The sequence below is a fragment of the Orycteropus afer genome, unplaced genomic scaffold (genome assembly GCF_000298275.1).
Source record: "Orycteropus afer afer isolate SDZICR_OR568_19922 unplaced genomic scaffold, OryAfe1.0 scaffold00007, whole genome shotgun sequence".
In the NCBI taxonomy this organism is placed as follows: domain Eukaryota; kingdom Metazoa; phylum Chordata; class Mammalia; order Tubulidentata; family Orycteropodidae; genus Orycteropus; species Orycteropus afer.
The window spans coordinates 14,887,915-14,898,042 of record NW_006921594.1 but is presented as its reverse complement, the minus strand read 5'-3'; the positions used below and the strand labels follow the sequence as shown (position 1 = coordinate 14,898,042).

At 39.7% G+C, this 10,128-nt stretch overlaps 1 protein-coding gene across 1 annotated transcript in view; it reads right to left on the bottom strand.

Annotated features, from left to right (window-relative positions):
• Positions 1-4,011: 4,011 nt before the first annotated feature.
• The window catches only part of PUS7 (pseudouridine synthase 7), a 74,623-nt gene continuing 68,506 nt past the window's right edge, over positions 4,012-10,128 (bottom strand). The window contains exons 15-16 of the mRNA XM_007944495.2: positions 9,252-9,343; positions 4,012-4,148 (exon numbers count right to left, since the gene is read on the bottom strand). Of these exons, the coding sequence (XP_007942686.1) occupies positions 4,012-4,148; positions 9,252-9,343 (229 nt within the window). The remainder of the gene's footprint in view (positions 4,149-9,251; positions 9,344-10,128) is intronic.

The following is a 10,128-nucleotide window of genomic DNA, read 5'->3' as shown; positions in this document are numbered from 1 at the left end:
CTCCAGTGCAAACAGGAGTTTGTGCTAATTTGTCCTACCTGGAGCAACCGGGTAAGCTGCAAGTACTGATGTACCATTGTAGCGGCTATCAATTTTTTGGTTGATTTCAAGAACCAACCAGGAAAATATTTTTATTAGTAAAACCAAACCAAACTCACTGCCATCGAGTCAATTCAGACTCACAGCTATCCCCTTTGGGTTTTCAAGGTGGTAAATCTTTATGCAAGTAGACTGCCCAGTCTTCCTTTTGTGGAGTGGATGGCGGGTTTGAACCACCAACATTCTGGTTAGCAGTCAGATGCCTTAGGCACTGTGCTACCAGAGCTCCTTTATTAGTACGGTGGCTATCTATTATCTACAACACGAAACCATGAATAAAAATATTTGATAGTAATAGCTTCACTCTTTACATTTCCATTAATAGATAGTTCTGGTTTAATATTATGAGAAATAATGATCCTTTTTCTGTTAGGCAAATATTTAAACAATGACAGTTTTATGTTGAAGAGATTGCTTGCAGGTTTTGTAAATCCGCCTGAGAGGAACTTCCCCCCGTTTGTTAACAACAAAATGTGTTTATGCTAAGGTAATGATTTATTCCTAGTGAACTGAGTCCCTAGAGTTAAATGGTATGTCCTCAGTTTCAAACCGGCTCTAAGAATATGCTTTGAACCACTTTTTTTCCACGGGTTCTTCAGAAAGGACCTGTACAACCTGGTTGTTGGCTACTGCAGCCAGGACAACTAACTCATCCCATGGAGCCCTAAGTGTTTCCCAGGTGGAGAAAATGTGTGTAAATTTACCCTCATTTTTCATTTTGAATGTTTTTTTTTAATGCATTTCATTGAAATATAATTTATGTACAGTGAAATACACAAAACTAAAGTGACACAGGTCAACGCATGTTTTTTTTGGCAGTGTTCCCTCCCATTCCCTCTCACCCCTAGCAACCAACAAAGTTTCCCTCCATATATAAACCTTTCCTTGACCCTCCACAACAGCTAACTAATACTATATTTGTCCTTTTGTGACTGACTTATTTCACTCAGCATAATGTCCTCCAAGTTCATCCATGTTATGCAGGGTTTTGCAGACTCTACATTATTCTTTAGTGCTGCATAGCATTCCATTATGTGTATGTACCATAGTTTGGTCATCCACTCTTTCAATGGGCACCTAGGTTGTTTTCATCTTTATGCTATTGTAAATAGTGCTGCAATGAACATGGGTGTGCAAATATCTGTTCCTGTCCTGGCTCTTACCTCTCTAGGATATATACCTAGTAATGGACTGCTGGATCAAATGCTTTCCACAGTGGTTTTATCACTTCACAGTCCCACCAGCAATCTATCAGAGTCCCAATCTCTCCACATCCCCGCCAGCATTTGTCTTGTTGGACCTTGCCATCAGTGCTGGGGTGAGATGGTATCTCATCGTTGTTTTGATTTGCATCTCTCTGATGGCCAATGATCGTGAGCATCTCTTCATGTATTTGCTGGCCACCTGAATATCCTTCTTGGTGAAGTGTCTATTCATGTCTTCTGCCCATTTTTCAGATGGACTGTTAATTCCTTTGCTGTTGAGGTGTTGTAGTTTTCTATAAATCTTAGTGATAAGTCCCTTGCAAGGTATGTGACTATCAACAAGTATGAATTTGTTGCTGTCATTTTTGTTACGTGCTTTTTCATGGTGTTGATTTGTTCCATATGATTTTCTGTGCTCAGTTCATTTTGTTTATGAATCGTGTTATCACTTCTTTCATTGCTATTGTTTTAGTATTTGCTATGTGCTGGTCCTCCTTTTTATTTTGATGTGAAGGTTTATTATTGTTCTTTGAGGTTACCCTGTGATTTATAGTTTTCTTCTCAAGTTTAGAACAGTCTGTTCTATCCTGTAGTTGTCTTGACTTCCCTATCATCTAGAAGTTCTGTCTGTAATGACAGTTTTTTCTTTTTGGTTTGTAGTTGTCCTCATTTGTCAACTGATGTCTCTGGTTCCCTGTTTACAATCTTGGGGGCTTATTTCTTTTGGATACTTTCATTGCTGGGTTGGTTTCTGGGTTATGTTATCATGTGTGTTAACCGTCAGTTGTTGTTTGCTGTTGCTGCTTCACTGTCCAAAGGACTCCCTTTAGCATCTCTTGTAAGGTTGGTCTGGTTCTAACAAATTCCCTTAATTTCTGCTCATCTGAAGAAGTCAGAATTTCTGAATATAAGTTTTTAAATGCGAAACTACTGAATACACTTGCAATAGGCAGACTGAGGTCCCCTTAATAAATACTTTAGATTCTGGTAGCATAGTGCCTAAGGCACCTGACTGCTCACCAGAAGGCTGGCAGTTCAAACCCACCAGCCACTCCTCGGAAGGAAGGTTGGGCAATCTACTTCTGTAGTGATACTGCCTCGGCAACCCAAGGAGGGGTCACTATGAGTTGGGGCTGACTCGATGGCACATAACAACAATTACAACAGATCAGTCTGATGAAAGAGTAATAACTTGTTATTACTGGAATGTACAGACAGGACCATTACATAGATAATAAATTTGGCCTTTCTGGGCCAAGAGATTCTTTGGGTATTAGCCACCTAAAAAGGTAGTTTATTATGATATTTTTAATCTTTTCTTTACCCTCAGCAGTATGGTGGACACCATTAAAATGAAAGCTGAAAACCAGTTCTGTCTTGTTCCCGCTGCCAGATACGGGGCAGGTATCACTCACACTCTGATGGTGGCACGTTCCTGGTATGTAACTTTTCTCCTTCCCCTTCTTTTCCACTGCAGAAAGCATGCTGGAAGGCAAGCGAGTGATGCTATTGGAAGGACAATCTTGAATCCAGTCGCACACAGTACATTATTCATAAAACGTGATGAACCATTATAGTGTCTGCATGGTATCTCATGCTGGATCATGACCCTCCTTTGTATCAACACTATTCACAGGCTTCCTCATTCTCTTCAGCCTCCTGCCTTTAGTTAAGGCAAGATTCTCATTTGCATTGTTTTAGGTATCTGATTTATGAACATAACCAGTAGAGAGGAATTTTAAAAAATATTTATTATATTTGGTTCTAGAAATGATAGAAAATAACAATTGGTAAAATTATGTCACGTAACTTTAGAAAGGCGTATTTATCCATTCACCTCAGTGGAAAGTTTTACGCAATGCCTGGAATGGAAATACCTAAGCTGTTGGTGACACAGGGTATAGCAGCTGCTAGGAGGAGCCCTTGTACATTTTTAAAGTTTTGTTCTCTGCCATTATTTATTTTTGGGCAAATATCAGTATAGTGGAAAGAGTCATTAACATAAAAGGCACCCGGAGTATAAATCCGATCTTAACTAATAAAAATAGTGTCAAATGTTTACATCAAGAAAAAAAGCCCTATCAGTGCAACTCTCGTGCAAAGCAGTAATATAAGTGTGAAAGCTATTGTAACTAAAATGTCCATAAATGCTTACCTGAACCAGGTACAGGTATATGAGCTAGATAATGACAATCACCTCTGTGTTTATAAACCTGAAGATGTTTTATTATCACTTAAATAAGCATGAGTACTGTATTTATGTTTAGTCAGGAGCTCTCAAACTATTCATAGTCAAGATTTGTTTTGTTGACCTTATCTTAGAATGCATTGCTGTATATGCCATTCATCAGTGTATTAAAAACGTGTTGTCCTTCAAGAATGCAGCACACACCTAAAATTGTGACTGTAAACCAAAGTCCTTTCTTATTATTACAGAGCACTCAAGCTGACATTTTACCATCATTGAAGCACCTGAAATATATTCTGATCAATTTTACATTCTCTGAGCTAGAATTAGGCTCTTCGGGATTTGAATGTGTACAAACATTGCAAATTATTGATTTAAGCTAATAAAAAGTGGAAAAAATACAAATAATCTTTTACTCCAAAGATTCAGAATCCACGTATGGGTCTGTACTAAGAGAACGATGAACAGGAAGCCGAAAAGCACTACTTCTGTGTGTTTTCTCATTTGTGGGCAAGGTGCTCAGCGGAGCCAAGCTGTGTTCAGCTGGGTCTGGTTCTTGATGCTGGTGTCCATTTTTAGCACTTCTCGGATGGCCATGGTAGCGTATGTAGAAGGAGGAAGTGAAAAATCCATCTTCAGAGCCTTGTATTTGCCTTCTGCTAGGCGAGAAAGAAGAGAACAGTCAGAAAAACGAAAGCAGCTGCGGATGGGGGGGAGTCCTACAATCTCCATACAAATACAAACAACTGCGCTTCTCTCCTCCGGCCGCCACTTCCCTCAGAGAATGAGACCACCGGGGCAGATCTGTGAGTGCGCGACCCAGCTGAGCGTCTACGGTAAACCCACCCGGGAACCTTCACAGAAAGGGTGCACAACAGAAGAGCGCAAGAGAGAAATGCATGTAAAAGGAACTAAAAAGGAAAAAAAAAAAAATTAGGGTATAAGGGAAAATAGATGATGAGAATGCAAGTTTAATTTTTAGAAAAAGAAGGTGGGGACCAGGTTTGCTGGTCCAATAGAGCCTGGTGTAACCACTGAGACTATGGTCCCTAGCTGCCCTTCAGGTCTGGAATTGAACCCACAACTGTGGTTTCCAGCCAAACAAAGTACAGGCATGTGATTTAAACATTTACCTCAAGTAGACACATGCCCTGGAGAGAACAATCATGGGAGAAGGAAGGGCTGCTTATGCACAGGGAGATAGCTCAGGGTGCAGAAGAGTATGAAGGGATGGACACTGGGAGGAGGTAACTATGGGGAGGAAGTGGGAGGGGAGCTGCTGCATTGTAAATTTTGGTCAATGACATGAGACAAAATATATGTGAACTGCTGTATGAAAAGTGAATTTACTCTGTAAATCTTCACCCAAATCCTAAAAAAAAAAAAGTTTAATTTTTAGATCTTCCTGGATTCTCACTCACCCTTGTTAGTTCTAGGGACGTGGGGAGGAAAGTTTCAATCACCTATTATCACAATCATTTATAACCAAAAAAACCCAAACCAATTGTTGTCGAGTTGATCCCAACCGCACGCGTGCAGAGTAGAACTGTTTTGTTTCACAGAGCTGTCATGGCTGTAACCTTTCCGGAGCACACTGCCAGGTCCTTCTACAAGCTGCCTCTGGGGGTGGGTTCAAACTGCCAAGTTCCTGATTAGTAGTTGAGCATTTAACCCTTTGGGCCACCCAGGGACTCCTCAACCACAACCTTCATTTATTCTCGGTGGAATTTATCGTTTTAGTCATAGACCTCTAACTATAATTATGAAACTAAAGTGACAAGATACAAAAGAGAAAGCATGGGACTGGATTGGTGGTGGTGGTGGTGGTGACTGTAAGAGCAGTTTTTGTTTTTAACTTATGTTTTTTTATGTAAAAACATTTCAAAGTTGACACAGAAACAAGAAACTTTCTTTCCTAGCAGAATGCTGTGTGGAAGAAATATGAGTATGATACAGAGATGTTTTGTATTTAGCACAGGAAGCTGATAGTCAGTGACAGACTGCAACACAGACTCAGAAGTCTGTATTACGTCTATAATTTACAAAGCTATGTGGGTTGTGGGATGGGGATCAGAGAAAGCATCTTCAGTAGTTCTCATTATTGTCGGTCCTGCCAATTCAGAATTCTCCAAGTGAAGCCTGGCATTACAAGTGGGATCAGGAAGATAAAGAAAGTGCTCTTCTAGTGATCATAAACCTAAAGTGTGGGCCAGTTTACTTAGAGAAGTTTACATTCTGAGTGTTTGGGGAAGATGTGCTAAATAGCTTTAGGAATTTAATGAATGGGTAAGAAACACACTGGTTATTAACTGGCTTGAAGAATAATGAGCTAAAATTTAGGAAGGAAACAAAGACTGTTATGCTAGTAATGAAGATGAAATTACCAAAGGAACTATTGCTTAATCAAGAAAAAATAGTTTTAAAAAAATCAGGTATGTTAACAGCAGAAATTTACAAGCTGATCTCAAAATTCATACAAAATCTCAAGGGTAATCTTGAAAAAGAGCTAAGTTGGAGGGCTCATACTTCCTGATTTAATGCAATATTTACTGAAGTTTTTTAATTTATTCATTGGAAATACCTTTTTTCAACAACAGAAACAGCGGCAATACATGTGGACTTCACCAGATGGAGTACACAGGAATCAGACCGACTACCTCTGTGGCAAGAGGAGATGGAAAGGATCAGTATCTTCAGCCAAAACAAGGCCAGGAGCTGATTGTGGAACAGACCATCAACTGCTCATATGCAAGTTCAACTTGAAATTAAAGACAATTAAAAAAGCCCATGTGAGCCAAAATATGACCTTGAATATATCCCTCCTGAATTTAGAGACCATCTAAAGAATAGATTTGATGCATTAAACACCAATGACCGAAAACCAGAAGAAATGTGGGATGACATCAAGAGCATCACCCACGAAGAGAGCAAGAGGTCACTAAAAAAGAAGAAAAAGAGAGAAAAGACCAAATGGATTTCAGAAGGGACTCTGAAACTTGCAAAAAGTAGCTAAAGCAAATAGAAGAAATGACAAGATAAAAGATCTGAACAGAAGATTTCAAAGAGCAGCTCGAGCAGACAAAGCCAATTACTATAATGAAATGTGCAAAGACCTAGAGTTGGAAAACCAAAAGGGAAGAACACACTCAGCATTTCTCAAGCTGAAAGAATTGAGGAAAAAATTTAAGCCTCGAATGGGAGAAAATATTTGCAAAGCATATCTGATAAGGGCCTTGTATTCAGAATATATAAAGAACTCTTAGATTCAATAATAAAAGACAAATAATCCAACTGTAAGTTGGAATATAGTTGTTCAAAGAATTTGAACATACATTTCTCCAAAGCAGATACACAAATGCCCAATGAGCTCAGCATCATTAGCCATCAGAAAAATGGAAATAAAAACTACAATGAGACACCATTTCACCTCTACTAGGATGGTTAGCCTATCCACCAGAAGACAGATAACAGGAGTTGGTACAATGTGGAGAAACTGGAACTCTTACACATTCCTGGTGGAAATGTAAAATGATAGTCAGTTTGGAAAACAGTCTGGTACTTCCTCAAAAGGTTAAACATAAAATTACCATCACCGTTGTTGTTGTGTGCTGTACTCCTAGGCATATATCCTCAAAATGGAAGCATACATGTACACAGATACTTGTACACAAATGTTCATAGCAATATTATTCATAATAGCCAAAACATGGTAACAACCCAAATGCCGATGAATTGATGAATGGATTAATTTTTAGGGTGATGAAAATGTTCTAAAATGATTGTGGTAATGATTGCGTAACTTTAGGATTATGCTAAAAACCACTGAATTGTCCCTATTAAATAGGTGAACTGTATGGCATGCAAACTATCTCTCAATAAAGCTATTATAGAAAACATAAAGTAAAATCAGCTGACTTCAATCTCCGAGCATGCTCATCATGTAGATGATTCCTTAGTACCACAAGAAGAAAGGGACATCTTCAGAGAAAAGCTGTGGTTAGCGGGTCTCCCAGGGTGCCAGTTCCAGCAGGCTGGGAGAGGTATACTTGGGGGATGTCAAACTGCATCTTTTTCTGAAGACCTTAGTCCTAGCATCATTTTGTAGATGCTGGTTTCGTTGACTAGGAGGGGCAAACAAACAGCAAAGATGGGAAGAAACAGGAAATAACCATGTTCTGTTAATGAACTGCTTGGTCTTCTGACAGTGGTACAGACCTTACTGGATGTTAAAATACTGACTCTGTCACATTCTCTTGGCAGCAGAGGCAGCTAGACATCCTAGTCGCAAGACTGGGGCCCACAGTTGCAGCCAACTACTTTTGGCCAGCCTAGAGCTCACCTCCCTGACCAACACCAAGGTCCCCTGCCAGTCAGCAACACTCGAGAGGCTTTACTTCCCCAACATGGTGCAGTTCATGCAGTTTCACGTCTTACCCTAGTTCTTCTTCCTCGAACCTCATCCTGCAGAGCCTAGACCTTATACTGGATCAGATTCTCTTCTTGGCAGTAAAACTTGTCCACTCAGCACCTGATCTTTAGTCTCTTAAGTTTTTTTTTTTTCCTTTAACATTGCCAAGGCCTACTTTTCAAAGGTTCCCCTCACTTACTGGTTTTTTTTTTGATTCTGATTCATCAGAATCCTTTAGAGTAGCAAATGCCGTTAGCTACCCTGTCAGAGACAATCTTAGAGGAAACAGGATTAAATTTGACTGCCACATGTTCCTCCTTCAATTGCTCCAACGACAACTCAAAATGCCTACAGTTCAAACATATGCCAGTTGTTATCGTCTGCAAAGCAGCTTTTAAACATGCCTCTAAGACTAAATTTCTCGCTATCATGACCCACTCAATGTAATGCACCTACCCTTGCCACGCTTAGATATGGCCATATGTGGCCAAAACTACCTCTAGGCTTATCAAGTTTATTTTTATGCAAGCTGCCAATCTCATTACGTATGTGCAGAATAGCAGCTTCTCAGGACGTTAGGCAAGAAGTAGGAGAGAAGTGCTGGGGTGAGGGCGGAGGCTGGCATGGATGGCATCACACAAAATGCTGAAGGAGGTACGGGATCTGCACTCTGCCTCTACCTTCTATACAAACTGTCTTTATGTACCGACTGCCTCCCCCCAGGAAGTGCCCTTCTAAGTCCTCCTCCCTGGGGAATTCCACCTCAGAGTGTTCTGCATCCACAGACCACCAATTTTTCCTCTAGTTCCTTTTTATTTTACTTCTCTTTATTCTTCCACAAGTAAAAATTCTGTCCAACTTTGTCAGAAGGAAAGACTCCTTATTAAATTAATCTGCATCATTTATAACAGCCTCTCTTAAAGCTCCTTACATTTGTTTGTATTTTAGAAGAGCATGCTTGTGAAGCAGAATAAAATTCTGACTCTGGGAGAGCCTCAGACAACGTGCGCTGGACGCCTCCCCAGGTGTTGGAGGGAGATTCTTGGTCTGACTGCTGCCCAGTAACGGAGAGCCTTAGCCATAGGGTCCTGGTTTCAGGATTTCCAAGTCTTCATGAAGATGCTTATTTCTCTCTACACTCAACCCTATAAATGATGTAATAAGCCTGGATCCTACAGACTCCTGGCAACTTCATTACAAGTATTACCCGTCTTTGTTTGGGAAGTGGGCACTGCCTCAAGATCTCCTGAGGGACCTTGCTGCAAGGGCCAGCTAGCCCAGCCTACAGACAATCATCTTCAGCTTCCCGACAGCTAAGGGGCCATCAGAGCAGAGGACCAGGTAAACTTACCAGAAGCGAAAACTGGTGGTGGTTTCCCTTCTAGGTTGTCCACATCGGTGTTGAACAGTGGGATTTTAGGATCATCATATGCAACGACTTCCCTTTAAAACACATAATTAAGTCTTGTTTTAATGTGAACTTTCATAAGAGGTACTAAGTTGCTTAGCATCATTTATTTAACAAGGAGCTATAGGTCTATTGTAAATAATTATGGGTAGGACCATTCAGTAACAGAAGAGAGCCACATTTTATTTGTAAGTATTGCTTATTTGTTATTATACAGCAAGAGACAGATTGATGTCAGCCTATATAAAAAAATGCAAAATGTTTTTCTAGGCTGGAAATTCTTTTAATATAAAGTGCTAAACAATAAACTTCACTTTGCCCAGATTTGATAAAATTAACTTCTCCTCCAGAATGGTTAGCACTACTAGATTATTGCTAGCAGTGATAACCACTCTGGAGGAAATGCTAATTTTATCTTGTTATTAATGATGTACTGTTTTCAAGAGTGGGAAACGCAAGGTCCAATTCTACCAATCTCTTGCCCATAATCCAGAGAAAAGGGTGAGAGAAAGACACATAATTTCTCATAATGCTGATGTGCCAATTCTGGCAATCTGGTAACTAGTTCAAGGTTCACTTTTTTATAAACTATCAAATGAAGCTTCAGAAAAGACTAGGTATTGAAGCATTTAAAAATGGATTAATACTGATATCTTTTTTGCTTTGGAAACATGATATTAAAACAATCCTATCAGTCTTTGGAACCCACAGCTACTTCTGATTAAGGTAATATGTACAGGAATAGTTCTAAGCAAACTGGTTTTTAGAAATAAGGAAAAGAGTTCATTCTCTACACAGTTCTTCAATAATTTAATGTTAA